Source organism: Alternaria alternata (assembly GCF_001642055.1).
Source record: "Alternaria alternata strain SRC1lrK2f unplaced genomic scaffold CC77scaffold_35, whole genome shotgun sequence".
Taxonomy (NCBI): Eukaryota; Fungi; Ascomycota; class Dothideomycetes; order Pleosporales; family Pleosporaceae; genus Alternaria; species Alternaria alternata.
The window spans coordinates 57,071-84,313 of NW_017306224.1; the positions used below are offsets into that span (position 1 = coordinate 57,071).

Sequence of the window (27,243 nt, forward strand, 5' to 3'; positions counted from 1 at the left end):
GTACAAAGCAAATGACGAACAACAATTGTGTTGCCAGGATTATTTTGAACCTCGTAGATCTACAGGGTTCTCGATAAAACGCATGCATTACGTCACCAATGATCCTCCGAATGGCAACGCGTTTTCACGTGTTAAAATCGCTTTTCACACATAATTGCAACGGCCGTGTCTGATAAGGGGTTCATCTCAAGTTATATGATATATTCTTCTTTTTTTCTTAATCTGATATCTCCTAGTTTTTCCCTTTGTGGTGGAAAGCTTTCAATGTAAAATCCCCTTTCCATGCCGCAGCACCTAAACTACCAAAGTAAAAGAAGAAGATGGGGTATTTCAACCTTGTTCCCATACCAAGTTCTCAAACTCCGCTTCCAAGAGAGAAGCAATGTTCAATCTTTCCTCCCTCTTCCAAAGACAAAAAACAATCAACCCCTTATAACCTCCCCTGTATAGAAGAAAAACGCCCAAAACCCTCACTTTTCATAAGACATATCAATCATGGATGCTCGCCCGCGATCATCGTAACCATCATCATCGTCGTCATCATTGCCCCCTTCCTCTACAGCTTAGTGTCTTGCCTATTACTGTCACTAAGCCTGCGAAACCCCGTCAACCCTACGACACCCATGCCCGGCCTAGCACCAGTATTCGCTCGTGCACCGTTGCTTGCGCCGCTTGCACCTGCAGTCGTAGCACCGCTGCCCGGTGTCCTGGAACTGCCGCCGGCAGCATTACTCCTCTGCTGCAGCGTCGCACTGACGACCCACTGCAAGTGCATGCGCATATTGCTGATAGCGGCGTTGACATGCAGCATTTCGTCTTTTGAGCGTTGACTCTCGTTTATAATCATCATGTTGGTGCGGCCGTCGAGGTCGGTAAGCGCATTTGCGATGCGACTGACTTCTTCTCGCAGGCTATCATGCAGCGTAAGCAGATGATGGACCTGCGAGTCGAAAGGAGGTTGTGCGGTGTTGTTGTTCTCACTCCCTGCCGGTGGGAACGACGCAGGCGGGAGTCTGAAGTCTGGCGTAGGAGCCTGCGCATCGTTTGGATCCAAAGGATCGGTGACGGGAAAACTCGCGTCGTTTCCATTGGCGGGATAAAGATAGTTGGTGATATTTGTAAGACCGTCTTCGAGGATTCCGACTTTGCGCGTCAGGGGTTCCAGTCTTGCTTCGTTGCGCTCGATGCGGGCTTGTTGCTCGCGGAAGTGGGGGGCCATTGTCGCCATTGCGCAGCTGCTTTCGTGGTTCAAGACGTCGACTCGTTCGGCAGTGAACTTGCAGCCTACGATTGTGCCTTGGCATGATATGACATGTTTGGGGCAGTCGTTGTTGATGTGGGGTTTGAGGTCTAGACGGAGGACTTGAGCTTCACACAGCGAGCAGATGGTCAGGCGATTGTCGCAGAGGCTTCGCTGGTGCTCCTCGAGGTCCTTCTTTAGCAGGGAAGCGTGACAGTCGTCACAGCTGACGGTGTAATGCAAGCAGCCCTTGTGGAAATCCTTTTGGGATATCTGCAGGCGACAGTCTGCGGCAGAGCACTCGACGGGCGTGTATTCGCAGTACAGCATGACATGATCGTGGACATTGACGCGCTGGTCGACCCAGTTGCAGCCGGCTTTTGTGTTGGGACACTTGACCACCAGCTCGTCGAGCATTGTCTCGATGATCTTGGGCACAGGACGAATGTCATGGTCCGTCTCCACAGCATGCCGACACGTAGGACACGTCCGCCGGCCGCTGGGCTGCGGGGCCCACGCGTGATCGAGACACTCGCGGCAAAAGTAGTGCTCGCAGGAGAGCTGGACGGGCCTGTCGAAGGGCGCATGGCAGATGAGGCAGACGAGGTTGCTGTCGGGCGCGGAGACGTATTCGAGGTTGGCGAACTCGGGGGGTACTTTGATAATTCGGCTGTGACGACGCGCCGTTGACGGCGAATTGGACACGCGGACAGCCAGGGGCGAGGGGCTGCTTGGAGGGCCACCGACCATGATTCTGTCGTCGTGCTCGTCGGGCCAGCCTGTCCAGGCGGCGTTGCTGGAAGAGCGCGAGGAGCGTGAAGAACGTCGGTCGTTGGGAGGTGGGATGGGACTGGGAGACGACATGTTTGACCAGCTGTCCTGGATAGCCGGGACAGCGAGGCTTCTTGTGCGCGCCGCCCAGCAGTCGGCGGTGAGATGCGCTGTCTCGGGTCTCCTCGTTGAGTGTCGATCCAAGTGAGTCTGGCGGGGTGGGTGGTTGGAGGATGGTCGCCCTGACAGTCATTCACTGGCTGCAGAGCGCCAGAAGCAAAAGTTATATAGCCCGGTCAGGTCTGCGCATATTTCAGCAGCGCGAGTGAAGCATGCGGGTGTTGTTGTGTGTGGTTGCGCAAGAGCGAGGCATGCCGGCTGATGGCCGTGCCGTCGTGCATGCATGCAGGAGATACCCCAGCCCAGCCACGGCATGTGGACCACCTCTCAGGGCTGTCGTCAGCGGTCCGCTCCTGGAGTGCAGCAGCCTTGCTATCATCTCCACCAGGCACGAGCTTGTAGCTGCAACGTCCCGTGTGTTTCTGTCTTTGCATTGCCCTTGTGAATAATCGCGTCTACTCACTCGCCTTGTCCGCGCCTGCCCCTACTCCCGCATACTGTCCCCGTACTACACCTCCGCCCTGAATCCACCCTTCACCCGCCACAAGCCATCATGGCAACCAACCCCCCACAGCTGTTCCTCCTCGCCGACCACATCAAGCTCTCCCTCCTCGAGCGCCAACGCGCGTTATCCCTCAACCTCCCGTCCAACAGCCAAGATGGCCAGATCTCACGGTCACTGGAGCAACTGCGCTCCGGCATTGAATCATTGGAGTCGCAAGTCCAAGACACATCAGACGAGTAAGAGAGCCTGTTATACCAACAAGAACATGGCCATGGAACTAACCGTCGCCGTCTCAAGTTCCATAACCTCACAACTCCCCCGCCTCCGCAGCCAACTGGCTGAACTCACATCGCAATTCACACCCACCAACCCAGCAGCAGCAGCAACAACGACCTCACCAGCCCTAACCTCCCCCAACGACCCCTCTCTATCCCGCGACTTTGCCGCCGCCCAAAACAAGAAACCCACTACTACACGCTCAGCCTCAAAATCCGTCCGCTTCAGCGACAACGACGATGACAATGACGATGATGCAAACCGCGCCTCCCTCTTCCCTTACCGCGACGATCCCCCCGACGACGCCAGCCCCAATCTCGCGCATCTGGACAACCAGCAGATCCACGCCTACCACGACCGCGTCATCGCGGACCAAGACTCGCAGCTCGATCAACTAGGCCAGAGTATCAGTCGCCAACGCGAGCTATCCATGCAGATTGGCGACGAGCTAGACGGGCAGGTCATGTTGCTGGATGATGTCGAGGAAGGCGTGGATAGACATGCGGCGCAGTTTGTGCGTGCAAGAGGCAGGCTAGATAGGTTTTCGAGGAAAGCGCGGGAGAATTGGAGTTTGACGGTTATTGTGGTGCTCATCATTATACTGGTTTTGTTGATTGTTATTACAAAGTAGTAAAGCATTTAATAGGTCTCTCCATGGGCGTTATTTGTTTGAAATGGGAGGATAAAGGGAATTAGACTTTTGATCAAGCGGCAGTTCCATGCTATTGAGACGGAGTAAAGGAACCAGTCATTGTTTGTAGCAGCTAAAGACTAGCATGCATCGTACTGTTGATCATGCCATGCTCCTACTTGGGACCTCCACCATCCTTACCCACCACTTGCTACTACTACTACAACAACACGTCTGCTTTCGCCAACACAAAGCCACAACATCAGATGCTCTCGCTCATTCCCAAGACCCAACATCTGCGCACACCAGTTGGGTGATACACAGCCGCTGACGCCTAAACGCCACGCATGATGCAACAAAAAAAAGAGAATAGAAGACCGTAAAAATTTTGAAGCTCGAAGGGTATCGCTGTCTGTGTATATGCAAGGTGGAAACCCCGCTAGGGGCTTTGTGATCTGGTGCTGTGGATTGGAGGTCAAGGTCCAACCAGACCGGTGCTTCGTATCCCGCCAGGACTCGGCGTTGTTGGTAGGTGGTGGATGATTGTCAATGTTCGACACGTCTCTCCACCTCTTCAGTATCATCTACCTTCCTTCAGGGCAGGTCCAACGCCTTCTTACTCTTATCATAAACAACATAAGTAATACTCACAGCTGGCACAACCTTGAGTAAGTTTGGCGTTAGACCCTTGAAAAGCCCCCTCATTCCCTCGCCCTTGATAGTCTGCCTTGTCACGTCCATGATTCCCGTGTATGTTCGTGGATGGAGGACAGTGCCTTGACTCTGTAGCCGGGTTCGCAAGAGGTTAAGTGGATAGACTGCACTAGCACCAAACGCCCCAGAAAAGCCGCCAATAGCTGCCGTCATGAAGCCTCCCGGCTCAGCGTCTTGTTCATGGCAGCCAAGGCGTTTAGCGTTGCGGCGCGCGACATAGCGTTTGAGATACTCAAAGGTCCCCAGATCGAGGGCCGCATAGGGAAAGATACCCACGATACCCATGGGGAGTCCGCGGTAATATGCGGCGACGCCCCCAGCATTCCACATCTTCTTCGCCGTGGCCCAGATGAGGCGGTTGCCGTGGAGGCCGCCGGAGACCGTTTCGCATTGCATGCGGAACTTCAACGTGTCGATGGGGTATACGGCGAATTGAGAGACCATTCCTACGAGCGCGTTAAATGTGTGCATGTTAGATCATGACGTGGAAGAACGCACCAGCTAGACCACCAGCAACGAATTTCGACCAGGAATGTATTATGGCGGGGTCATTATGGCCTTCGATCTTGGCAAAGACGCGTTTCGCAGCCTGCGCGAGTTAGGGGAAGCGTTTGGTTCACTTGATTATACTTGCCTCGTAAGAACCAAATTTGATGGCCGATTCAGGCATCACCTTGACGACATTCAACCCGTTTCCTATTGCGCTTGTCAGAGCCCGCGAGCAAGACATGTCGATATGGACTCACCAGCATACAAGCTGCGCATACCGCCAGCCTGCCATAGCTCCCTGGTGGCCGTTGCAAGTGGCCTCCAAGCATTCATAACAGCTTTGATGATATTGCCATGCTTCGCAGCGACGACGGCTTCCTCCGCCACACTGGTCTGGGCGATGAGGTAGACTTTCAAACGATCGAGCGGAGCAGTCGAGGTGCGAGAAACAATGCCTGCAACGCCTCCCGCCACGAAATAGCCTGGATTGGGAACACAAGCAATCAGCATGGTTCCTAAGCTCTCTATAAGTTTTGCCGGTATCTCTTCAATGGAAGAAGAAGCGCTGCTCTTGTCGGCTTCGGACCGTGGCGGGAGGGCACCTGCACCTTGGTAGACCATCGTTGAAGGTGATGAAGCCATTCCTCCGAGCGGTGCGCTAGCCTCTGGAAGGGGATTGTAGGGCGGTGTGTGCGCTACAATGAAAAGGGAACCAAAGAAAAAACGAAGAAAACGCTGTGTAGTACCTAGGCCTTGGATTGTGTCGTCACTGATGAGAACGTCGCCTTCCTGGTTGACCTTCATAGTGGCGGAAAAATACGACATTACGGCGTGGAGGGATGGCGCGCTGACCGGAATGAAGAGAAGAAAGTCCCTTTAGCAGTCAGTACGGTGTCGTGAAAGTTCGTTACGATGCCTGTGCGCATCGCGAGACCGTTTCATGGTGTAGCTCAAACAGCGATCCAACAACCGTATAGTCTTGGGATGTTCACGCTTCCACCATGTCATCTCATGGTCCAGACTCGGACGCGCAAGTCGATGTGTGATGATCGAATTGACTGAGTACGTACCGCCATTCTTCAAAACTAATGGTCCCGTCATTATTGGTATCCACTTCGGAAAAGAATTTGTCGAGGTTGCTATTGGGAACAGCAAGTCCGGCAGTCCGCAAAGCCGAGCGCAGCTCATCTTTGGAGATCCTGCCGTCGCGATTGTAGTCGATGGTCTGGAATAGGTGGTAGAGCTCCTTTTCGGTTTCGTGTACGAACTTGCGGAATTCTGGGCAGTAGTGTCAGTATGTCTTTGCTTTGAACCAGAGGAAGACACCCACCCTGCTCTGTGATTCTTCCGTTCCCATCGATATCCACAGCCTGCATTACCTCATTGAGGAGCTGGTCCGCATTTTTCAAGGCTACAGCGTTGTTGTCAGCGACGGAACCTCGGCGCGCGCCGTCCTCTCTTACGATGGTCCAGCTTTCGCAGCCCCTTCTTGAGGCCTGCGAGGTCAAGGTGGCCCTGTTTGCGCGTGTCGAGTGTTGACCATAATTCGTCCACCCTGGCGTCGGCAACGCTTGCGCTCTTTGTGTCCATGTTCGTCCTGCTATCTCCGGTCTATCATGGCTGAGGGTCGCGACACACACGGGAGGGCGACTATCGGCACCGGGCGAGGTGAATTGCGAGGAGAATGGCTAAGCTGTCAAGGAGACAGGCTCGTACAGGCTTCGACGTGGGGTATGAGGTCAGTCTCAAAGCTTGGAGAGGGCGGCTGAAAGGGGTTAGCGGGGCATGCCGCAACACCGAGGGAAGCCACGACAGGAGCCTAACACTCGCTCGCACCTGATTGGACGCGACATTGCAACACCATCCTTCTTTCCACGCTTCACGTCTCGTGCGATCGTCCTGCGTCCAGGTGTCGTTCGACTATGCATTGAAATAGTTTTTCTCCGGTCGCCGTGTATCCGGCCTTTACTGGTCCGCTGGCATCTTGCTTCTTCGAACGATATCGGAGTTCCAGCCTGCTGGCACCGCTTTCGACACCAAAGCGACATCTGAGAGCGTTGTTAGATCACCTGAAAATCAGGGAACAAAATAAAGCCATTCTTTGAGGAATCCAGCGACTTCGGCTTCCTGTCATATCTCGGCGTACAGCAGGCGCCAGTTTACTCAGCCCATCATGTCTTCAAGCTATTGGGAGTCAACCCAACGCAAGTTCTGGACTTTTACGAAACAAGAGCTAGCACTGGAGCGAAAGAGAATGGAAGATGCAGAACGCAATCTGGTCAACCTGTATCCTCTGCCAGATCGGAGGCATATGAGCATCTACTTCTCTCATCGTACGTAACGTGACACGTTAATCCAGGTGCATGCTGACATGTCCTAGAACTCTCCAAAATGGCAAGACCGCTAGGAATTCGACAGCAAGCTCTGGCTACCGCACAAGTGTATGTCCGGCGATTCTATGCCAAGGTCGAGATCCGGAGGACGAACCCAGCGCTCGTGCTGGCAACAGCATTGTACTTGGCGTGTAAGATGGAAGAGTGTCCGCAGCACATTAGAATGGTATTGGCAGAGGCGCGGCACTGTTGGGGTAAGTTACGGAATGTAAGAACAAAACGCAATTCTGACAAAGACAGACACATCATTCAACGACGTTTCCAAAATCGGCGAGTGTGAATTTACACTCATCTCTGAGATGAACTCTCAACTAATCCTCCACCACCCATACCGCAGCCTCGCTGAACTCCAGACTCAATTCCAACTGACCCAGGAAGAAAATGCCCTGGCATGGTCAATCATCAACGATCACTACCTGACAGATCTTCCGCTTCTCCACGCACCGCATGTTATCGCCATAACAGCGATATTCTTGGCAGTCGTTCTCAAGCCCATCGGCTCCCAGGTCAATGCAGCCGGGATGAACAACGCACTGCAGACGCTGGGCAATGCACGTGGTGGACAAGGGATGCAGGCACGAATACAGAAACTAGTCGATTGGCTTGCTGAAAGTAGTGTAGATATCGAGGCTGTTGTGGAGTGCACGCAGGAGCTGATCTCATTGTACGAAGTTTGGGAGACTTATACCGATAAAACATGCAAAGACCAGATTGCAAAATTTGTCAAGGCGAGAGGTTTGGACAAGTAGCATTTTGGTTCTAGCTAAACCTTTATCGAGAGCTCGTTTTTAATAAGTTGCACCTGTTACACAAGAAGTAGGATAGGAGTATACAACATGACTTATTTAATTCAGTCGTAATGTACAAGTCGATGCATCCTCAGCGTAAGCTGTATTATTTGGAGGTGTGACTTTAAAGAAAAACCCGAGCCCCTCCGTAGACTCTTCCAAGATGATTAGATATGATATTTGGGCGTCAGCAGCTCGCCGGTCCTATCACGTAGCAATGCACGGTACACCAAACGCTTGACAGCGTCGTCTTCAAAGACTTTATACCGATGAAACAGCATCAGGGACAGACATTGCCCATTCGTCACGACGAGCATGCGCCACAAAGTCGCAGCATGGCTGTCCCAACAATCACTCCACTGTGCCACCACGAGCTGCCGGCTCCTCTGTCGGCGTGCTTTGGCGTGCTTATCATGGTGTCAGCACTCTAAAGCAGCAAGCAGCCTTACAGTATCAGCATGAACCATGCATCAATGCAGCACTTGGCCTAAATTCGAATATATTGATTCAGCTCGCGTCCACTTGCTCATCCCACGGGGTGGGGAGAGACAATCAAATGAGTCTGTTTCGAGCCAAGGGCGATTCTTCATGCGACAAAGCTTGGCCCGTCGCAGGAACGTTTGCGCTGCATGGATGTCACGGCACTCGAGGATGATTCATGGCTGGCTTTGATCAGCTCACGATGGCCGTCACCGAGGGCCCCCAACAACAGTAACAGGACGACATCACACGAAGATGGAGTGACGACAGGAGCTGCTGCTAAGGATTGTCGATCACTGGACAGGCCGTCGAGCGTCCGGGCCGGGGAGAACGAGTGCAGAAGCGCTATTTTGGTCTCACGTAGTGGCTGATTTCTATTGGCCATGGCGCTATATCCTGGCCGTCGGGACGTCACACAGGGTGAGGTCCGGGCATGTTCGGAAACACTGACGGGTGCAAAACGTCTCGCATGGCCGTGGGCGTTTAGACGTTGCTGTCGGAGGCGCAACGGCAGCAGGATGTTCGCATGGAATGGCGCTGCTCATATGATGGTCATGGTGGTCGCGGGTGGGCGAGCTGGTCTCGCAGCATGGGCTCAACAAGTTTCCCATGGGCATCCGGGTGCGCAGCGCTGGCGGCATTCCAGAACATGGGCAGTGCGCTCATAATGGTAGCGATTTGCGGGCGCCGTCGGCAGGGACTCGGCCGCCACGAGCGAATCCTGGCATGCGCTCAACCACGGTGTCAAGCTGCTGCTGGCCGTCGCAGGCACAGCTGCGTTAGCGCTCCAACGCGCCAGCGCTCGCGGCCTCACTCCAGCACGTCTTGGGGACTTGGACTTGCGATGCGGCCGCCCTTGCCGACGCTGGACAAGTGGTCGTGTCCTGGCCGGGAAGACTACCTGCATTCCCCTGGCGACGGTAGAGGTGCGGAAGAAGCGGTCAGGGCGCAGACACTGTGGGTGGTCACTTGCCAGCCAGCTCACAGCCTCGCTGGGCTGGCAGCTGTTAGCGTCGTGTGTGTCGCATAAGGGCTGTTTGACGATGCGCCGCCGGCTGGGGTTTACTTTTTGCGCGCGCATCCCCATGGAATGGCCATGTATCGAGGGAACTAGGTGAGGGCGATAGGCATGGCCGACTATTGAACCAGGCTTGTCTGATACTCGATGGATGGACATCGATGCCCTCGGGAGGCGATCCGTCTGCGCACGCTGGCGGCGCGCCTTTGACTATGCAGCGCAAGCGTTCCAAAGGCCCTAGCGCAGGCCCCCCTGCTGAGCTAGAGCGCATCGGTCCAAGGAGGCGTGGTGGCGAATTGGCGCAATGAAGCCAGCCAATGACACGCTATCGCTTGTGTCGGTCGACGCGCTCGGGCCACCCACCCATCCATCTGACCCAGCCTGTTCTTCTCCAGCCCTCTCGCTCCTCTTGTTCCTCGCACTTCTGCACCAGCGTTCTCAACCACATCTCTCAGCCTCGCATCGCAATACTATTAAATAATACTCTACGCACCCGCACCGCTCCCGCCTCCCTTTGCATCCACCCTGCATCCTCGACAACCGCCACCTTCCGAGCTATACCCCTTTGTTTCGCCTTTGTTGTGGTCGAGCTCCCTGGATTACAACGCAACCCCTCCTCACACACAACAGTCATCCCATCCAGCACCACCACCACAACAACAACCACCAACCATGTCGCAATTCTTCAACTACGGTGCCCAGCAGCACCACGCTCAACATCTCAACGCCCACTCGCACAACCACCATGGTGGCCGATCGCGGAGGGCGCCCCGGATCTCGGCTCAGCAGCACAACAAGCAGTTCCGCCAAGTCCGCACCCCCAAGGAATTCAACGTCGAGCCCCCCACCCTCATCGCATACAAGCGCGACTTCGAGGCTGCCAGGTCATTCGACATCGAGGACGATGAGATGTTCTGCCCCTTCCACCTGCTCACCGAGGATGATGTAAGTCGCCAATATTTGCCACCCGTCATCGAATCCGCCCAAGCAGGCGCTGACACTCGATGAACAGTTGCAATCCATCCACTCTTCCGGCTCAGACCGCTCCTCGCTATCGAGCGGCTCGCCCGAGCAGTCGCCTCTCCAGCACCAGCTGCAGCCAACCCCCTCTTTTGTCCTGTCCTCAGCGGGACCCAACCCCTACACCCCTGTCGGCTTCCAACAGAACAACTCGCAAACCAAGCTACACCAGCCACTAGCCCAGCGTACACGCAATGCCATCCCCATTGTTGACCCCTCGACACGAGCTGTTGCGAGCCCACCTCCCTCTGTCTCCCCCAACCGACAGATGCAGCAACAGTTCATGTCGCGACGCTGGTAGAGTCTTGCAGGCACGAGGCCAAGCGTTTTTTGTTCGGTCAACAACTGCGGCGTTGTGTGTTGCTAGGCTAGTGGGCTACCTGGATCTCTAATCCTCCTTCACCATGTCCACATTGTATAAATCTACGATATCTTCTTCGACATATCTTGGGTATACCACTTGAACTCGGCGACGGTGTTGCAATTGTCAGCGAAAAAACAAAACCACATATCATTTTACCGGATAGAAGCGCTTTGGTTCTCGATTGCTTTCAAGCGTTGAAAGCGCTAACGCATTAACGGCGGTTTGCACATACAACGGTGTTTTCTGGGTCTGTTCACGCATTTCTGGCTATTGCTATCTGTTTTTTCAAACACCTTGAAAAACTTGAGGTAGATTTCCTATGTCGCTGGTTGGTTCTCTCTTCGGGTTTCAAGCGGAGCGGTGTTGGTATATACCATTTGTTTGGGCGCCCTATAACTTGCGAAAGCGACGGTGTCTAAGCGTACATGTTGGTGGGTCATCAGTCACGGTGTTGTCTTGGGGTTCGTTCGCCTTGTCGCGTTACTTTGTACGACGACGCTGGGATGATTCTACGCAATCAGGCGCTGGTGTCTCTTTTCCTATCTTCTCTGCTTGTTTTTGGTTTCTTTGTACGAGGATTTATACGACGACACCCGGTGTGGTTGGCGATCTCTTCTTGGATGTTTTTCTCTCTCTCTCTCCTTCCATCGGGAGCTCTGTTCTCCCTCTTATATCTACACGCCTCGCAACTTTTACGTTCGAGGGCAGTGAATATCCTAGGAAAGGAATACACGCAACTTACTCATTGATCAACTCTCCAAACCCACTGCTAGCGCTCTACTTATCATTGCATGTCGTGTGAAAGCTCTACACTAAACTGATGGAAGATGGATCCCCAACACTTTAAGCTGAGCTGAGCTGACCCCGCACGCCACGCAATGTCACCTGGGCATGCACTTGGGAAAGCTTTCCCAGGGACCAGACTGACTAAAACCTCACCCACACCAAGCTCGGGGATGCCCATGCCATGCCAGGTACTCCCTCCCCCTCCCCCTCTCTCTCTATGCGGACGGACGACCCAGGGGGAAGAAACGAATGCAGGCTAGTTCAAGGGGGAAGCTGTGCCGACCTGTGGCCCGTTCTCTTTGGCGGGAGTCTAGTGGTAAACTTAGCTTAGGGGAGCTGTCACGAGGGAGCAAGCGGCGGCGGGCTATTTTGCCATGTAGATCATCAGGTTTTGGTGCCATATGGCCATTCTAGACTCGATTTCGAGCGAGGCAAAACGTGTGTTTTTGGGGCAAATGGTGGTGGGCTAATCCGGTAGAGATGTTGGTGTGCTAATGTTAGTAGTGTATTTGTTTCCCCTTCCCCTCCCCCTCCCCATTTCGTTCCTCTTGGCGTGGATGCGTGATGGATAGATAGGATGTTGATTCGAGCTCTTTGTGCTAGTCCTGACTCTTGTGGAATGCTTGGTCATGTGAAATTTGATTGGGGTTGGAAGTGGTCTGATTTAGAGTTTTTGCTTTCGTTACCTTTTTTTTCTTTCTCTGAGAAAAAGGAACGAAATCTTAGGTTTGGTGATGGGTTGCGAGGTTGAGTGGATGGTGGAATGGATGTTATACTGTGGCGAGGGTGTGAGAGGAGGGAGGGTTAGTAGTAGAAGAGAGAGTGTGTGGGTAGGAGGATGGCAAGACGTTCTACCAATCTGGTGTTCTGAAAAAAGAGATGTAAGTATTTGATAGCGAGATGGTAGACTGATGTCGAGAGCGAGATTGAAGGCTGTAGATCTCATGTCTCTATCGTCGGTACGTGTGAAGAATTCGACATGTATAGGAATATGAATAGATATTCCGATTGATATGATGGACGTGCTGGTGACAAGACGCAGGCACAACGCTGTTGAGTTATACTGCGTTGTATCGCAGTAGAAGTGTGTTCCCAAACACTCACTTGGCTTCGCTATATGCAGCTGTGTATATACTCTTTTGATAGATATCCCGATGTACCTTCTTCTACAGGTAGTGTTTCTGTGTTGCTCAAAGCGACATTCTTGAGAGGTCCTTGGAGTATCTACCGCAGTCAACAGGAGAATGAATGGCAAGAGGTAGCAGAAGCTGGAACTTTTGTAATCTGCGGATAAGAGGAGAAAAGACCGACAACGCAGATTGTATCCTTCTCAGCAAGATCAACCAGATTCTATCATCAAAGCCACACTTGACACAATAATTACAGGAAATCTCTCATCACTTGAAGAGCTTGTGCATGTTAGCCGTGACTGCATCCATTGCACTCTTATTTAGCATCGATCTGAACGCATTGCGTACGATCTTCTCCGTCATCCCATCACTCGCGCTGAACAGGAATACGGAAATTATACACGGGCATTTTTGCCCGAGAAGAGTGCATTGGTAGATGCTGGATTCTGCACACTCAAACAATGAGACCCGACTCGCATATACCTCGCTATATGTCATGCCCGCTATGTTGGTTCTTGTATCGACGGGCCTGCTCGCGCGCCGACACGCATATCTCCGTTGGACATGTTCTGTATTCTCGAGACCCAAATCTTCATCTCACATGCCACCAAACTCTTTCCTAATCAGGCAGTCCGTCGAAAGGTGTGGATCACGGTTTCACTACTACTCTCCTACAACGCGCATATACCGCTACTCTTCCGCTTGGACCTCAATCACCACGGTGCTGACCATGGTGGAAATTCCCGTAGGTGGCTTCCTCATTGCTTTTTGACGAACTGGACCAGATCTCATGGGGCTAGCTGTTCGTCGCGATGAGTTCTCCGGCATCAACCGTCGTGCTATCTAGCGCGCTCTCCGCCGACCATCAGTCTCCTGGACCAGCTGGAATTCTTGAAAACACCGTCGTCAACCACAGTATCTCGCTAGGTCTCTGGTTCACCCACGCACTTAGATTCAATGACCATAACGGCAATGCCGACGTGGAAGTAGGGTACCGAAGCGTAATGCACACAGCCATCGGGTTCGTGGTCTGTGCATTCCCATCTTCGCTTTGATACGGTGGGTACAAAAAAGGCTAGCAGATATCGGGGACAGCGACGGCATAATCGACCCTACTGTGGCATAAGAGCACATAACCCAAAGCTATAAGCGGCTACTGGTGCCGTGTGCTGGAGTTGAGGGGCAGGCGTGGAGAGAGCAAGTTCATCAGAGCCTCTCTGGGTCTAGGCCTCATCTAGCTGTCGCAAGAACATGACTAATGGGGCTCCGTCGAGCGACTGACAGGACTCGGCCAATTGTTGTAATGATGATTGCCGACTGGGGAAAGGATGACGTCGTTGGGTGAAGCTAGTCACGTCCACTAACCGAGGAACGTGTGTTTTCTCTAGCAAACCAACCCTTCCTCCTGCAATCGTCATCTGCCAGCTTTTTCTACACTTCTGAGATTCCTCATCAATTCAATTGATTTCTTCCTGTTGAAATACACCCACAAAACGAATAACACGTGCAGCTAGAGCTCCGAGCTACACCGCCGAAACCCCGCAAACTACTACTCCCTCCACGTAAACACCTCCCACGAAACTAGCCATGTCCGCCATCCGTGCCTTCGCAACCCGTCGCGCTCCCATCGCCTTTGTCCAGCGTGCGGCCTTCTCCCAGTCAATAGCCCGCACCGCCGGCAAGGAGTCAACTCTCCGTACGTCCGCACCGACAACCTCGGCCCAGCATCCAGCACCATGACGCTGAACGCGTGCCAGCTGTACACCGAGAGAGAGAGAGAACCAGAGCTGACGCAACCGAACAGATTCTGAGAACCGTGCCGAGGAGGTTGAGAAGAAGAAGCAGGAGCAGCTGAACAAGCAAAAGCAAGGCAAGGGTGCTTGGGAGGAGCAGCTTGCTAGTGACAGCGAGAGCGCTGTAAGTTGAATACTCCGCCCTAAACCCATCGCACAATTGGATTGTGAGGGCAATGGCTAACGCAAAGGACAGGTCAAGGCGGATCGTTCCGAGACCGGCAAGGACACCAAGCAGCAGATCAAAGAGTTGCAGGAGGAGGCGAAGAAGGTCGGCCAGTAAACGAAGCGGCGAGGACGACAAAGCTCGACATGTGAGACATCTTCTCCGCTAGCTACAAGGAGACGCCGGGCGTCAGAGCTCCGTGGCTTGTGTCGGGTCGGGAGCGCTGGAAGGGAGGTGGGACGAAAGCACGATGAGCTGTCTTGCAATACCCAAATGAAAACACCTACTTCAGCCAAACTTTACAAGTGGCCTCTGTTGTGAATTACCAACATTGCTGTTTCTACAACCATTTTGGCTTTCCCCCAGAATTAGCTGACGTCTGTTCCAGACCGCCATCCACCTCCATGCCCACACCAAAGCTAATCAACTTGCTACGACCCACTGTCTTCCTCCAAAACGGACAACACATACCACGTACACCGCCAAACGCAGTCAGCAGTCGAAATTGAGCATACAATTCTATTACTAGCCAACAAAGAAGAAATGTAAAAATACAATCTATCGACCGTCGCTTCTAAAACACACCTGAACGATCAAATCTACCCCATCCCACCATGTCTAAAACCTACACAACTTGCCACTATCAAGATCATACTCCCACCTCTCCGTCCCCACTCCCGAAAGCACATACAAACTCTCGCTAGGATCATACTTGCGCTTGGCCTCCCTCAACGCCTCGTAGTTGCTGCCGTAAAACGCTTGCTGGAACGTAGGCATAAATGGGTTCGCCTCGTTCATGTACGCACCAGAACCCGGCGCCCACTTCTCCCACATGGGCTCTTTAACCTTGGCATGCCAGTCTGCGCCAATCTGCAGCGCCTTCTTGGCAGATCCGGCGGCCTTGGAATCGACAGCCGCGCCCGTAGCGATGAAGTGAAGGTATGCGCGCCGCCAGCCAGGGTGTAAAGCGCCCCAGTGTGCAGACGGGGTGGAGTGCACGCCGGGACCGCCGCTGAGGCCAATGGTGGCGTAGTTACCCGGGTCGGTGGTGTTTTGACTCGCCATTGCGGTTTTCAGGTAGGAAACAACTTGTTCGTGAGGGGTGTGGGTGAGTTCTGGGCGGCCGAGGAGCCGGGATGAGGTTAGGGATTCGCCGCCTGCCACGTTGTCGCCGGATATGACGCTGAAGAAGGCGGTGTAGTTTGCAAAATGTGAAGCTGTCATTGATGTCGAGACAAGGGAGGTGTTTGTGCTGGTGTTGTTTGTGTTGGACGCGAGGATCTTGGACAAGACGGGTTGGACGAGGGCTTGTACGGCGGCGGGCGTGGTGTTGAAAGCCCAGAAGACTTGGTTGAGCCCGATGCCGGTGAATGGGCCGTTTGATACGTCCATGTTTGGGAAGAACTTTGGTGCCGTGCTTCCTACTGCTACGGTGGCCGCGCCCGAGAGTCCGGCGTCCATGAGATCGGGGAGCGCGCTGAGCCAACTGGCTGCTGCTGACCATGATGCATCCATACTGGCATTCGAGCTACCCTGGGGCGTTATCTGGACACTTGCCATGACGACGTTACTGGGTGCTGGATGGTGCTTGATGACGTATTCGGTAACCACGCCATATTGTCCTGCTCCACCGCCACGGAGTGCCCAGAAGAGATCTTGGTTCTGGACTTCATTCGCGACAAGAACGTGTCCGGTGGTTGTCACGACGGTCACCTGGCGTACTTGGGCTGATGCAAGGCCGTAGGTAGGAGCCAACGGACCGTGACCGCCGCCTTGGATGTAGCCGCCCAGCCCAACACTGGGGTCCTGGCCTGTTGTTACGACACGGCCTTGGCTTGTCGCGAATTTGAGGACGTTGCCCCATTGTTGGCCACTACCGACTATGAAGACATCTTCAGCTGGTGAAGAGCTGTTTGCTGCACGCCAGGCTGTGTCGCGAGTCAAGTTGCGGAAGTATCGGGTCCAGATGGAGAGGGAGAAAGCACCACTCGAGCTACACGGGTATTGTTAGCTGGCTACTCTGAATACATTTGGATAACATATACTTACCGCCCGTTGAGGTCATGACCTGTTCCCTTGACAACAATCCGAATGTTACGATCAGCAGCCCATTTCATCGCAGCTGCGACATCAACCTCCTCTGTTGAGTTGACAATGTACTGCGGCAGAGCACCAATCTTGCATCCCTGCTTCTGCGTCCAACTTCCGGATTCGTCTGGCAAACAAGAGTTGTTTGCATACAGCTGGTAGTCGATTGACTCGGGAAGTTCGGAGTGCCAGGTCCCGTTTGTCCATTTATCGTTGACTTCCTGGCAAGAGCGGGGGGAAGGAGATGCAAAGGTGCCATTGGCGTCGGGCCAGCAGGACGATGCGACGGGCACAGTACGTATCAAAGACCCGCCGATCGTTTCGTTTAGAGAGGACCATTCAGAAACTGTAGGCCATGATGCGTCCGAGGGTGTTGAACGACAAAATGGTGGTGTTGCTGCTGCACTTGCGAGAGCGGGAGCTGCGAGAATGAGGGATCGCAACATGCCGGATATATCGAACGGCAGAACAAGCAAATGAGCGACTGATGTGACACCTTGAAACGTATAGGGTACCAACATATTTATGTGATTGTCGAGATTTGGCTGAGAGTCATTTTCGTATAACTGCTCTTTCTCGTATTCTCTCTCTTTTCGTATTCTGAGGTTCTGGCGGACTTTGCCACGGTGGATATGTCAAAGCGCATGACGCGAAAGCCACTTGTTTGCTCTAGCTTTTTCTCTAGCTTGCGCGTCGTACCAAACACTATGGAGAAGAAGGAGTTAAATGAACGGTTAGCTGGATATCTGTTGTGGCGCAGTGCGTAATGCCATAAAGCATCAACGTGACGATGCCGGAGATGGCCGTGGATCAAGTCCTGTGTGTTTACGGCATATCTCGTTGATGAGTACCTCTGCGCAAGTATACAATACGTCTTGTAGAATGTATTAGTATATACCGGTACATCGGCGTTAATTCGATGAATTGAGAAACGCAATCTCTTTCTCCACATTCAACTTGAGAGATCTCCTCTAATAGCCTCATCCTCATCAAAATAAGATACACTTGCAATCTACTGAGTGTCTATCCACCACTCATATGCAAATGACTCTACCACTCGAGCTTGTCAGTCTGACATTTCAGATCGCACAAGAAAGCCTCGTCTTCATGTACCCGTGTTGCCGAATCTGGCAAAACCTGCCGAGCAGGCCATATCTCGCGACCCAGCTGCCTTTCGCGCTCATGATGCTGCCGAACAAGGTTGCGCACAGTTTTCTGGACGAACAACGGCCCCTTCTCCATTCTTGCATGCATCTCGCCACTAACGTAGACACCTGCACCGTAGTTCTTTTGCGTGTTGAGGCAAAGCCACTTGTCTTCGTTCAGTACCCGCTTGTACATGGAATCAATGGCTTCGAACTCCGCGTCGGAGGCGTCCTTGTGTCGATAGACTTCGTACTCCATGGAGCAATGAGTGGCTGACGTAGGCACGCATCTCATCATGTAAAAGAAGAAAGGTCTACTCTCGGTCAGCCGACTGTGATAGAGCTCACGATCTCTCCATTCGTCCACTCACGTCACTGTCATGCAGGCATTAGGGAAATAATATGTGCTGCGGACCCTTTGTCCCTCGTCCATGGCGATGTTCTCCGCATTGGTGAAGTGCTGAATATGCCCCCCTTGAGTGCTGACCGCGTATAGTTTCAGATCGGTGATACCAGCCACATCCGGGTGAGCCGTCGGACAATGATAGCACTCATTGTAATTATCAGCTAACGCCTTCCAATTGTAATCGCCACCCATCTCCCACGTATGGTCGAATCGGTAATCATCAAAGTTGAAACTGTCCATCCGAGGCTGCGTGTCAACTCCTTCAAAGTCATCTTCCCATGCCACCTCCCTTGCAACATCCATATTTACCCATATGAACCCCTTTTGATCAATGTGAACGCTCATTGGGAACAACCCATTCTGCGTCTTGTCGAATCCCTCCATCTCTTCATAACCAGGCGCTTTTGCTAGATTACCCTTCAACCCGTATGACCACCCGTGGTATTTGCAGGACAAGATCTTCACACGCCCTGCAGGTTCGGTAACGACGGGGAATGCTCGATGTCGGCAGACGTTATGGAAGCCATTGATATCGCCATCGCGATCTCGGCACAGGAAGAAGCGGAATCCTGCCTCTTCAAATTGCACGTAATCCCCAACAGTCGGGATCCTGTGCTTGTGTGTAACCAAAATCCATCTCTTCGAAAAGATGGCCCGCCTCTCAAGCTGATAGATAGCGTCGGACGTGTACCACGACGATGGTAAACTGCGTGATGTATTGGTGGGTCGCGTCTCGTTTTTCGCGTCTTTGTAGCCTAGGAGTTTCCAGAGATATTGACTCATGATAGGCATAAGGGGTCGTCATCAACCGTCTTGACCTCACGGTCATGACTGCGCTGAATCCATTGCAACATCCCATATACCCCTCGATACTGCCCAGATGTTTTATCGGGACAACAGACACGTCGTTAAAAAGCCGCTCACGTGGCTCTGCCGTTCCGGTCAGGTGATCGGAGAATCATGGTCTTGGCCCCGGTATCCGGCCTCGGACTAGCCCAGGAAGTGATGAACAAGACAATCAATGGCCTGGCTTGATCATCGCAGCAGCTTGTTTTCCGTATACGCATGGTACCTAGGTAATGCTTAATCTTATCTCTGAAGGTCTGTGCGCGATCGTGCTGCCGGCAGCGGACACCGGCGAGGGTTGCGGGCTTCCTGACACTGCACGATGTGAACCGTTCAACGTACATCTTCTAGATGGCAGAAATCCGGCGAAGCAGCCGACACACCCCATTTACTACTAACAAGCGCGCAAGACAGGCTTGCGAAAATTGCCGGTACGTGCGTACGGAGAGATTACCGTCCCCACAGACTTCCGCAACTGACACGAGTGCAAGTCGCAAGAAGTCAAAGTGCACCGGGGAAAGACCCGACTGTTCGTGTTGTGTACGACTTCGACAGAGATGTGTCTATGCTACTCAATACCGAACTCGCGAGCGGTCCATCGGACCTCACGATGTCCCCCATATGGCTGGCACCAATGATGTAATGCATGCCAATCACATCTCCCTGTGCTATGCTCATCCCTCTCTAGTCCAGGCATCTAGACACGATTCAAGATCTGCTGAGGAAACTTGCCGCCACGATTGAGTATGCTCGCTACTCCGCGTCTCTCGATGAAGACTGATGATCTTAGCCTACAGCGATCAATTGAATCAGCCCAACCTTCCAACGACCATGGCCGAGATGATGACCCTGCGACAGCGCGAAGCTCGCAAGAACCTGCGATTGAACTTCCATTAACGCCTCCCACTGCACGACAATCTCCCTATGCACAGTAAGGGCTTGTACCGATTACTACAATGACTGAACACTGATAATCCGGTAGTATAAAAGACGCGCAACTACCAGACTCAGTCATATCGGAGGGTATTGCGCTATACTTTTCAGATTTTTGCAATCAGCCATGTCCCATCCTGGCTTCCTCTCAGACCCTCGAGTCTAGTGAAGATGACTTGTTACCTCCGATGATTCTATATGCTATGCTCGCTCTGAGTTTACGCTCATCCCGGCATCCGTTTCTCAGCAACAGATCCGAAAGAATGAGATGTATAGCGAGAATGACAAAACTTTCGTGGAATCTTATCGCAAAGGCATACTGTGACTTTGCGATTGATGATGTATACTTCCAGGCGCTTTGTCTCCAAGCCCAGGTGGATTCGGGAGGTGCGTCTCTATACCTATCGAACCGGTTTCGTTGATATGGGCTGATGAAATCTTGTATAGACGGGAGACTAGAGAGAGCGCGAGCACAGGTGGCTTTAGGATTGCGAGTTGCGCAAGCCCGTGATATGTTGAGTGCGGATTCGCTCTGTGGCCTTGAGCTTGCCGATCGAGCTCGCCGGCAGGAAATTATCTGGTCACTTTTCATGTTAGACCGAATGCTTCTTGGAGGAAACACAAGGAACCCTTCGACTCCTACCACAGCCTTCGAACTCCCGGTGATCCAAAGCGGACCTTTCCACCCAGATATTCGAACGCAACCACCTGAGCATGATATCTCATTGCAATGTGTGGATTCAGATGCGCCCCTCCCGCCGCAGAGTGTCACCTGTCTACAAATACAGACGATTAGGATCTGGGAGCGCGTCATTGATTACATTGCACAGCCCCCTTCGGATACCGATGTGCCTCTTTGGAGACATGACTCTCCTAGAGCCGCCATCTTGACAAAACTTCTGGATATTGAGATGAGTAAGTATGTTCCTGAACTCATGTTAGTGAAGCTAAATAGCGTTCCAGGGTGCGAAACTTCAGGACATACTTTGGCATGCATAGGATCGCCCGCTCGAGTGCTAGATGAGCCACACCTGGAAAGTTATTTTGTGGTATGGTTGCGATTTCAACTGACGCTATCTGTCGTGAACTGCACCTTGTGAGTCAAGCATGAGCTTTTGTCGTATCATCACACTGAAGTTTATACAGAAATCACCCTTTCATGATACACATCAAAACAGTACGACTCAAGCAGAAGATTCCTTTGACCTTCTTACAAAAATCTTATGAGTTCTCTTTGATACATGCCAATTGGGTCGTTAGGCTACTCAATCATATGGATGAAGCCAGATTGATGCTTCACGACCCCTTTCTTGGTCACTTGGTAGCAATTGCAGCATCGATACACCTGGAACATACCAAGAGCCAGTATCCAACTGTAGCTGCGTCTGCGAAACAGAAATTCGAAAAATGCTTGGACTTTGTGAAAAGACTCTCGCAAGAGTGGCCGCGAATGCAAGTCACTGTACGTGCTTAGCTCACCTTTGTCAATCTAGACAAGAGTACTAACACCCGCAAGACTTCCCTTCTCGAGCAGCTGAAGGCACGAATCCCTTACCGTTCAATTTTAAACTATATTGAGGAAGAATACGACGGTGCAGCCCCACCCGAAGGAGCCAACCAAGTACACCTTGAGGAAGAAGACTTGCTATTGCTATGGAGATTGTTCGACTACGCATTGACATCGCCTAAGTCAAACTCAGAGTGTACTTTTGACGAGGAGTCTAATACCGCTATGCACAGCGTACCACCGCTCTTCAACGCTTCGTCGAATGTTGCAAATAATCAATTGTCTATCAATCCGAGTCCGAGTTCATCTGCTGGTATGTTAATTCAGACAACCAGCGCAGGACTGGAAGACATTGCATTTCAGGCGTACGGTGACACATCTGTACCCGGCGGAACTGCGTTCAACTACTTTCCTGACGATATCGATTCACTTCATCCGCAATAGCACAGGCGCTGAGACGAAACAATATGCATCTTGTTCTTGTCTGTGTGTTCCATTCTCAAAGTCGAATTGGTGGCTTATCACTTTTCGACAAGTTCAAATCTTCACGCGGGTCTTACTTCGTGCCGACTTCCAAATCTGACACAGAGGACCATTCGTACCGAAGACAGGGTCGGAATCAGGGATTGGCACGTTGCTGACTTCTAGGCACAATGCATCCATGGGCTCATCGCCTTCGCAGTGGTTGTTTCGCCAACGTGGAGCCGCCTATATATAGTCAAGAAGTGCTCGAACTCAATGCCAAATTTGATCCAATTCTTACTTTGGGATATACGCCGATGTACCTGAAGCCTTCCTCAGATTCAATCGATCGATGCGAAACTCCTGCTGGAATCACGATCACATCCCCTGTACGGACATTGACCTCAATGCCGTCCATAGCATCATGTTCTTTCGACCGCCCAAGAGCGAGGCGTGAGCTTCCTCGAATTATAGCTGAGAATTAAACATCAGCCTAGCTAATGACTGCAGCTTCGGTATTCGTACCGTAACACTCGTGAGTATTTGGATGGAAGTGTGGTATTGTTATCTCCCCCCACTCGCCCTGATACTCAGTTAGCGCGAGTACAGATACAGCAGTGAGAGGCCCGGTGGTGTTGGTTACGATAGAACACCACGCGCAGTCATTATCGCCCTATGAGAAGGGTGATATATGTCTACCCCGGCACGCGCTATCCCAGGATTGGTCTAGTAAATTTGGTTCGATCATAGGGACCCGTTGTACCGCAACCATTGATACAAGCCAGTCTTGGTCAGTCACTTACACGTTTTTCCCAGCCATTCCGCTCACAAAGACGCTTTGAAAGTTCAGGGTTCACCGGAACAGGGAGAACATCTCGATATATCAGAGCTGGTAAGATGTTGTTTGGGACATGTGTAGAGCTGGAAAGAGCGTACTGCTCTGGCCAAGTAACAGACATGGTAAGTGTTCTTTCTCGAGTGGTTGCCCGTGATTGAGAATCTATGTAATCGGCCGGCCAGATACATCGGGCGATACTGGGACGAGGCAGTTAGCGCCGGAATTGGTCCCGTACCAGCTCCGTGTCACTTCCGCTTCCGTTCCCGCTTTGATTCACGTCTTTTTTAGCGTGTATGACCTGACGAATATGCTCCTTTCAGATGTAGTTCAATCATAAATCTGTGTCAACATACCTACAGCGTCCGGACTGCATACCGTCCAACAAGTTGTCAGTATTGCCAACAAAATTCGAATACAAAATGCACAAAGATAGTCGGATCATTATAATAGGCGCAGGGGTGTTTGGCTTGTCGACAGCAGTAGAGCTGGTACGCAAAGGTTACAGAAACATTACAATCGTAGATCGTCATGTACCCCCGGTAAGTAGTTTGCAAGAACGGAAAATGCCGATGCTGACCGAAAAAAAGGTACCGGATGGCTCCAGCGTCGACATCTCGCGAGTGATACGTTTCGACTATCGCGATCCGCTTTACGCCAAGCTTGCAAAAGAAGCGTTTGATGTCTGGCGTGATGATCCAAGATTTCGAGGAATATTTCACCATGGTCCAAATGCCTTCATCGCAAGCAAGGCGTACGGGCGTACGCACCTCAAAAAATGCACAGATGCCCTTGACGGTCTGAGTCACCCCTGGGAACCAATGCATGATCAAGGAGCTATCAAATCTAAGTTCCCGATTCTGTACGGTGATACAGTTCACACAAATCTTTCTGGATACTGTAATCGAAGTTCTGGGTGGGCGGATGCTCAGAAGGCAATTACCGTTCTTCGCAATCAATGCATTGAGCGTGGCGTGTCTTTTGTTTGCGGCAAACAAGGCACTGTCACTGCTTTCCAGAAAGACACGACGACCCGCAGAATTGTAGCCGCACAGACTGAAAGCGGCCAAGATATACAAGGGGATTACTTTATCCTGAGTGCTGGCGCTTGGTCGACAAGCCTAGCACCCATGTACAACTCAACGATATCTACAGCACAAGTCTTAGCCTTCATAAACCTGACAGATGCTGAAATGGAAGCCTACAAAGACCTGCCATTGTACATAGACTACGATTCCGGCTGGTTTTGTTTTCCGCCCCACCCCGAAGCCCGGGTTCTGAAAATCGCTGTACATGGCTGGGGCTATACTCGAACGACGGAGAAGAACGGTATCTCCCTCCCTCCAACAACGACTCGAAGCAAGCGGACCAATTTTGCGCCAGCAGACGGCGTCGAAAGGTTGCGTGCGGGGCTTGGAACTATCCTTCCGTCTCTTGCGGAGCGAGAGTTTGATCGTGTTGCCGTATGCTGGTACAACGACACGCCCTCTGGTGACTTCATCATCGACTACCACCCTGACCACACGAATCTGTTCCTTGCAACGGCTGGTAGTGGCCAGTAAGTGCTAACCTCCTCTTGTATAAGTCAATACTTGAATCTGTACTGACTCTGTCCTCCTATAGTGCATTCAAATTCCTGCCAGTGCTGGGAAAGTACGTAGCGCAGGCATTCGAGCGCACCTTGCCCTCAGGCTTGCAACAAAGATGGCGATTCAGGATGGAATACAAAGATCGTGAAGATACATTTCATGGCGACGGAAGTCGTGGAGGACCAGCACGGCGCGAGTTTACGCCGCAGGAGAAGGCACTGCTGTGACTGCAGATAGAGGAGTGGATCAGTTTGGGTAGACTCGCGCTCTTCTCAACTCTGAGAAGATACACGCCAATATTCATTCTTTCTCGGTATTCCAAACTCTTAAGTGAAGTGTATGGTTTTGGATACTGGCGAGAAAGGCCAGAGACTCTGATACCTCATATGTGATGACAGGGACCTTTTATACCATGTCTCTTCGAAGCTCGTTGTCCACACTCCCAGAGATTGAGTTTGAGAGTTTACTAGCAAGATTGTATAGGTCACTCCTACGGAAGCTCTCCTAAGCGAGGGAAGACATTCGTAGTAATGGTCCATGCTCTAGGTAGTGGCTGTGATCACCACCCGCCTTCTCAACAGCAGACTCCCCCTTGCCCCATATCTCATATCGTCTGCCACGATAAGTCCAATTCCAGTCCTCCCAGCGATCCTGCTCAAGTACCTCACGGTAATGGAGGCTACTCCCAGGCCACACAGCTGTTATCCTCCCCTCTTTCCCGCGTTTGTCTGGAAAGTGCGTAAGTACAGGACCTCAAAATCTCTTCACTAAACAGTGGACAAGTAAAAGGCAGACCTACACCAACTTGTGCAATTTCCCGTCCATACAGCTCCTTTCATGAAGTCCTCGACCTGTAGATTGAAGTCTTCCTGTGCGCCCTTGTCCGGCATGAACGTAGCGACGCCAAAACTGTCAACGCGCTTGAGAAGTCGTACAAAGAAATCTGCCATAGCTTCCAGACTACCTGCGCAGCTATTAGCATGAACAATAGCGGCAAAACCATAAACAGAGCTTTCTACGTACCTATCAAACTACCGTTCGCAACCGGGCAATTGGGGCCGAGCATAGACAAGTAGTTCGGAAATTCCGCACACCCGAGCCCCATGTACGAAATCGGATCGTCTTTCCACAAATCCCTAAGATCTACTCCATTGCGACCCAATAGTGGGAACCGTGGGCGGAACGACGTGTCAAATCCCGTGGCGGCGATGATGACATCTGATATCTCGATACCGTCCTGCGTCTCGAGACCTTCTGGCTGACATGTCAGGATGGGGCTGAATATACAAGTGACATTTGGTTTCTGTAGAGCTTGTAGAAATGGCTCTCCCGGACTGATTCTACGACATCCGAGTTCGTAATTCGGAATGAGGTTCTTGCGTAGCGAAGGGTCTGCGATACGTTCTCTCATCCACAGTTCAAGCTCTTCGCGCTTCTGCGTCTGTGTTTTCGAATCCCGGTAAAATACGGGAAAGAGTTTGTTGTAGTAGCTCTCAAGGCTCTTGCAGCGTTGGAGGTAGCCCGCTATGTTGTGGGAGTTGTTGTCGACTCCCTCGAAACTGTCGGGCAGGCTTGTGATCCAGGATGAGGTTCGGATGTATACTGAAAGTTCTTTGACGAGAGGCTGAATCTGCGGTATGACTTGCACGGCGCTCGCACCTGCTCCGATAACACTTACCCTTTTCCCCGCTAGATCGACCGAATGATCCCAGTCCGCGGTATGTATCAGACGACCTCTGTAGCTATCTAGCCCAGGTATATCGGGATACCGATAGTGGTTCAAGATTCCGGCTGCATTGATCAGGACATCGGCTTTCCTGCCCTTGTTGACAATACCATTGCATTCGGTGTTGACTAGCCATTTGCTTTCCTGCTCAGACCAGGCAGATCTTGTCACCGTTGTCTCGAACTCGATGTGATGAGCCAGGTCAAAGTGATCCACAACGTGTGATAGGTAACTTTGGATCTCCCCAGATGATGCGAATCTGCGGACGTCAGCCAGTATTAGTCCAGAGCTGATTGCAGCGATATCGAAAGGGATCAATACGCACAATTTGGACCAATCCTTCGTGGGCGCAAAAGAGTATTGGTATATGTCACTTGGTACATCGCACGCGCAGCCTGGCAAGATCAGTCATCTTCCACTAAAGTTGGCATAGGTCTTGCTCCTGCCTGGATATGTATTTTCCAACCACGTGCCTCCAACGGCGTGATTCTTCTCCACAATCTGGAATGTATAGGCGTGCGATAAATACAACTTGAAATGATGTGCTAGTGGGAAAAAAGGGGTTATTTTCTGAAACGTCTGCTTTAGCAACGACACACACCAAGTAGAATACCAGAGACGCTATTCAAGTTAGCAACAATGTTATGGAGATTCTGATATGACTGACCCAGCACCGATGATAACAATGTGGCGCTTCTCTTCCATGGTCCTCTCAACGATCTTTGTCATTGTAGTGTTGCTCAAGATTTCCAATTTGTTGACAAGGCAGGCAGTATGTCGGCGATTGGAAATGTCTAACACTATTCACCGATTGCTAATCTGGTAAGACAGCCCCTCAGCTTCCATGATTTCAGTCTTCATTACAGGCAGCAGCAGATGTGGACGGACCGTATCGTAAGGGCCGTGTCTATTCCCCAGGGTGATCTCATGGAACCGCAGACGGACCGACATCCGTGATCTCCGATCACGTGCTCCCCTTGAGATGATAACGTTCATGCTATCTTCGCCCAATGTAGCATCTC

At 51.9% G+C, this 27,243-nt stretch overlaps 14 protein-coding genes across 14 annotated transcripts; 8 read left to right on the forward strand and 6 right to left on the reverse strand.

Annotated features, from left to right (window-relative positions):
- Window positions 1–185: 185 nt before the first annotated feature.
- CC77DRAFT_1001965 (TRAF-type zinc finger protein) lies at window positions 186–2,417 on the reverse strand. The gene has a single exon (XM_018523173.1). It carries the CDS (start codon window positions 2,102–2,104, stop codon window positions 557–559), a length of 1,548 nt encoding a protein of 515 aa, XP_018379443.1. The 5' UTR covers window positions 2,105–2,417; the 3' UTR covers window positions 186–556.
- Window positions 2,418–2,468: 51 nt separating this feature from the next.
- CC77DRAFT_975933 (SNARE complex subunit) lies at window positions 2,469–3,729 on the forward strand. The gene is made up of 2 exons (XM_018535927.1): window positions 2,469–2,872; window positions 2,934–3,729. Exons 1-2 carry the CDS (start codon window positions 2,685–2,687, stop codon window positions 3,541–3,543), a joined length of 798 nt encoding a protein of 265 aa, XP_018379444.1. The 5' UTR covers window positions 2,469–2,684; the 3' UTR covers window positions 3,544–3,729.
- Window positions 3,730–4,137: 408 nt separating this feature from the next.
- Window positions 4,138–6,336, reverse strand: CC77DRAFT_949595 (mitochondrial carrier; the record flags this gene model as incomplete). The annotated part of the gene is made up of 7 exons (XM_018535269.1): window positions 4,138–4,703; window positions 4,756–4,815; window positions 4,888–4,953; window positions 5,004–5,620; window positions 5,817–6,024; window positions 6,077–6,157; window positions 6,210–6,336. 7 exons carry the CDS (start codon window positions 6,334–6,336, stop codon window positions 4,138–4,140), a joined length of 1,725 nt encoding a protein of 574 aa, XP_018379445.1.
- Window positions 6,337–6,573: 237 nt separating this feature from the next.
- On the forward strand, window positions 6,574–8,057 carry CC77DRAFT_975939 (C/H/G cyclin). The gene is made up of 3 exons (XM_018535928.1): window positions 6,574–7,079; window positions 7,127–7,333; window positions 7,380–8,057. The coding sequence occupies exons 1-3, from the start codon at window positions 6,920–6,922 to the stop codon at window positions 7,886–7,888; spliced, it is 876 nt and encodes a 291-aa protein (XP_018379446.1). The 5' UTR covers window positions 6,574–6,919; the 3' UTR covers window positions 7,889–8,057.
- A 1,777-nt stretch (window positions 8,058–9,834) lies between these two features.
- On the forward strand, window positions 9,835–10,855 carry CC77DRAFT_975943 (hypothetical protein). The gene is made up of 2 exons (XM_018535929.1): window positions 9,835–10,370; window positions 10,438–10,855. The coding sequence occupies exons 1-2, from the start codon at window positions 10,098–10,100 to the stop codon at window positions 10,744–10,746; spliced, it is 582 nt and encodes a 193-aa protein (XP_018379447.1). The 5' UTR covers window positions 9,835–10,097; the 3' UTR covers window positions 10,747–10,855.
- A 2,214-nt stretch (window positions 10,856–13,069) lies between these two features.
- Window positions 13,070–13,717, forward strand: CC77DRAFT_1026100 (hypothetical protein). The gene is made up of 2 exons (XM_018526190.1): window positions 13,070–13,615; window positions 13,674–13,717. The coding sequence occupies exon 1, from the start codon at window positions 13,327–13,329 to the stop codon at window positions 13,495–13,497; it is 171 nt and encodes a 56-aa protein (XP_018379448.1). The 5' UTR covers window positions 13,070–13,326; the 3' UTR covers window positions 13,498–13,615; window positions 13,674–13,717.
- CC77DRAFT_1026101 (hypothetical protein) lies at window positions 13,073–13,906 on the forward strand. The gene has a single exon (XM_018526191.1). The coding sequence runs from the start codon at window positions 13,538–13,540 to the stop codon at window positions 13,778–13,780; it is 243 nt and encodes an 80-aa protein (XP_018379449.1). The 5' UTR covers window positions 13,073–13,537; the 3' UTR covers window positions 13,781–13,906.
- CC77DRAFT_578019 (hypothetical protein) lies at window positions 13,906–15,052 on the forward strand. The gene is made up of 3 exons (XM_018532317.1): window positions 13,906–14,421; window positions 14,530–14,642; window positions 14,715–15,052. Exons 1-3 carry the CDS (start codon window positions 14,313–14,315, stop codon window positions 14,799–14,801), a joined length of 309 nt encoding a protein of 102 aa, XP_018379450.1. The 5' UTR covers window positions 13,906–14,312; the 3' UTR covers window positions 14,802–15,052.
- Window positions 15,053–15,302: 250 nt separating this feature from the next.
- Window positions 15,303–17,218, reverse strand: CC77DRAFT_949704 (FAD-binding domain-containing protein; the record flags this gene model as incomplete). The annotated part of the gene is made up of 2 exons (XM_018535272.1): window positions 15,303–16,677; window positions 16,734–17,218. The coding sequence occupies 2 exons, from the start codon at window positions 17,216–17,218 to the stop codon at window positions 15,303–15,305; spliced, it is 1,860 nt and encodes a 619-aa protein (XP_018379451.1).
- A 426-nt stretch (window positions 17,219–17,644) lies between these two features.
- Window positions 17,645–19,373, reverse strand: CC77DRAFT_1026104 (naphthalene 1,2-dioxygenase subunit alpha). Its single transcript, XM_018526192.1, has 2 exons — window positions 18,289–19,373; window positions 17,645–18,231 (listed from the first exon to the last, which is right to left on the reverse strand). The coding sequence occupies exons 1-2, from the start codon at window positions 19,113–19,115 to the stop codon at window positions 17,823–17,825; spliced, it is 1,236 nt and encodes a 411-aa protein (XP_018379452.1). The 5' UTR covers window positions 19,116–19,373; the 3' UTR covers window positions 17,645–17,822.
- A 1,010-nt stretch (window positions 19,374–20,383) lies between these two features.
- Window positions 20,384–22,053, forward strand: CC77DRAFT_1014288 (hypothetical protein; the record flags this gene model as incomplete). The annotated part of the gene is made up of 5 exons (XM_018523887.1): window positions 20,384–20,489; window positions 20,550–21,017; window positions 21,066–21,198; window positions 21,249–21,564; window positions 21,619–22,053. The coding sequence occupies 5 exons, from the start codon at window positions 20,384–20,386 to the stop codon at window positions 22,051–22,053; spliced, it is 1,458 nt and encodes a 485-aa protein (XP_018379453.1).
- Window positions 22,054–22,862: 809 nt separating this feature from the next.
- Window positions 22,863–23,030, reverse strand: CC77DRAFT_949542 (hypothetical protein; the record flags this gene model as incomplete). The annotated part of the gene is made up of 1 exon (XM_018535264.1): window positions 22,863–23,030. One exon carries the CDS (start codon window positions 23,028–23,030, stop codon window positions 22,863–22,865), a length of 168 nt encoding a protein of 55 aa, XP_018379454.1.
- Window positions 22,943–24,798, forward strand: CC77DRAFT_578025 (FAD dependent oxidoreductase). Its single transcript, XM_018532318.1, has 3 exons — window positions 22,943–23,448; window positions 23,497–24,464; window positions 24,530–24,798. The coding sequence occupies exons 1-3, from the start codon at window positions 23,329–23,331 to the stop codon at window positions 24,720–24,722; spliced, it is 1,281 nt and encodes a 426-aa protein (XP_018379455.1). The 5' UTR covers window positions 22,943–23,328; the 3' UTR covers window positions 24,723–24,798.
- A 201-nt stretch (window positions 24,799–24,999) lies between these two features.
- On the reverse strand, window positions 25,000–27,094 carry CC77DRAFT_1055127 (putative FAD-containing monooxygenase; the record flags this gene model as incomplete). Its single annotated transcript, XM_018527828.1, has 6 exons — window positions 26,889–27,094; window positions 26,823–26,842; window positions 26,547–26,616; window positions 25,519–26,480; window positions 25,295–25,459; window positions 25,000–25,223 (listed from the first exon to the last, which is right to left on the reverse strand). The coding sequence occupies exons 1-6, from the start codon at window positions 26,948–26,950 to the stop codon at window positions 25,000–25,002; spliced, it is 1,503 nt and encodes a 500-aa protein (XP_018379456.1). The 5' UTR covers window positions 26,951–27,094.
- Between the last annotated feature and the right edge of the window lie 149 nt (window positions 27,095–27,243).

Excerpts from the sequence above, each read along its gene's own strand:
- CC77DRAFT_1026101 (XM_018526191.1), top strand. The coding sequence starts at position 13,538 with ATGAGTTCTCCGGCATCAACCGTCGTGCTATCTAGCGCGCTCTCCGCC.
- CC77DRAFT_578019 (XM_018532317.1), top strand. The coding sequence starts at position 14,313 with ATGTCCGCCATCCGTGCCTTCGCAACCCGTCGCGCTCCCATCGCCTTT. Across the intron at positions 14,422-14,529 it reads CGGCAAGGAGTCAACTCTCC|ATTCTGAGAACCGTGCCGAG; the intron begins GTACGTCCGCAC and ends GCAACCGAACAG. Across the intron at positions 14,643-14,714 it reads CTAGTGACAGCGAGAGCGCT|GTCAAGGCGGATCGTTCCGA; the intron begins GTAAGTTGAATA and ends CGCAAAGGACAG.
- CC77DRAFT_1026104 (XM_018526192.1), bottom strand. The coding sequence starts at position 19,115 with ATGCCTATCATGAGTCAATATCTCTGGAAACTCCTAGGCTACAAAGAC. Across the intron at positions 18,232-18,288 it reads AATGCCTGCATGACAGTGAC|ACCTTTCTTCTTTTACATGA; the intron begins GTGAGTGGACGA and ends GACCGAGAGTAG.
- CC77DRAFT_1001965 (XM_018523173.1), bottom strand. The coding sequence starts at position 2,104 with ATGTCGTCTCCCAGTCCCATCCCACCTCCCAACGACCGACGTTCTTCA.
- CC77DRAFT_1026100 (XM_018526190.1), top strand. The coding sequence starts at position 13,327 with ATGCCACCAAACTCTTTCCTAATCAGGCAGTCCGTCGAAAGGTGTGGA.
- CC77DRAFT_975933 (XM_018535927.1), top strand. The coding sequence starts at position 2,685 with ATGGCAACCAACCCCCCACAGCTGTTCCTCCTCGCCGACCACATCAAG. Across the intron at positions 2,873-2,933 it reads GTCCAAGACACATCAGACGA|TTCCATAACCTCACAACTCC; the intron begins GTAAGAGAGCCT and ends CGCCGTCTCAAG.
- CC77DRAFT_975943 (XM_018535929.1), top strand. The coding sequence starts at position 10,098 with ATGTCGCAATTCTTCAACTACGGTGCCCAGCAGCACCACGCTCAACAT. Across the intron at positions 10,371-10,437 it reads ACCTGCTCACCGAGGATGAT|TTGCAATCCATCCACTCTTC; the intron begins GTAAGTCGCCAA and ends CTCGATGAACAG.
- CC77DRAFT_578025 (XM_018532318.1), top strand. The coding sequence starts at position 23,329 with ATGCACAAAGATAGTCGGATCATTATAATAGGCGCAGGGGTGTTTGGC. Across the intron at positions 23,449-23,496 it reads TAGATCGTCATGTACCCCCG|GTACCGGATGGCTCCAGCGT; the intron begins GTAAGTAGTTTG and ends ACCGAAAAAAAG. Across the intron at positions 24,465-24,529 it reads GCAACGGCTGGTAGTGGCCA|TGCATTCAAATTCCTGCCAG; the intron begins GTAAGTGCTAAC and ends GTCCTCCTATAG.
- CC77DRAFT_975939 (XM_018535928.1), top strand. The coding sequence starts at position 6,920 with ATGTCTTCAAGCTATTGGGAGTCAACCCAACGCAAGTTCTGGACTTTT. Across the intron at positions 7,080-7,126 it reads GAGCATCTACTTCTCTCATC|AACTCTCCAAAATGGCAAGA; the intron begins GTACGTAACGTG and ends GACATGTCCTAG. Across the intron at positions 7,334-7,379 it reads AGAGGCGCGGCACTGTTGGG|ACACATCATTCAACGACGTT; the intron begins GTAAGTTACGGA and ends TGACAAAGACAG.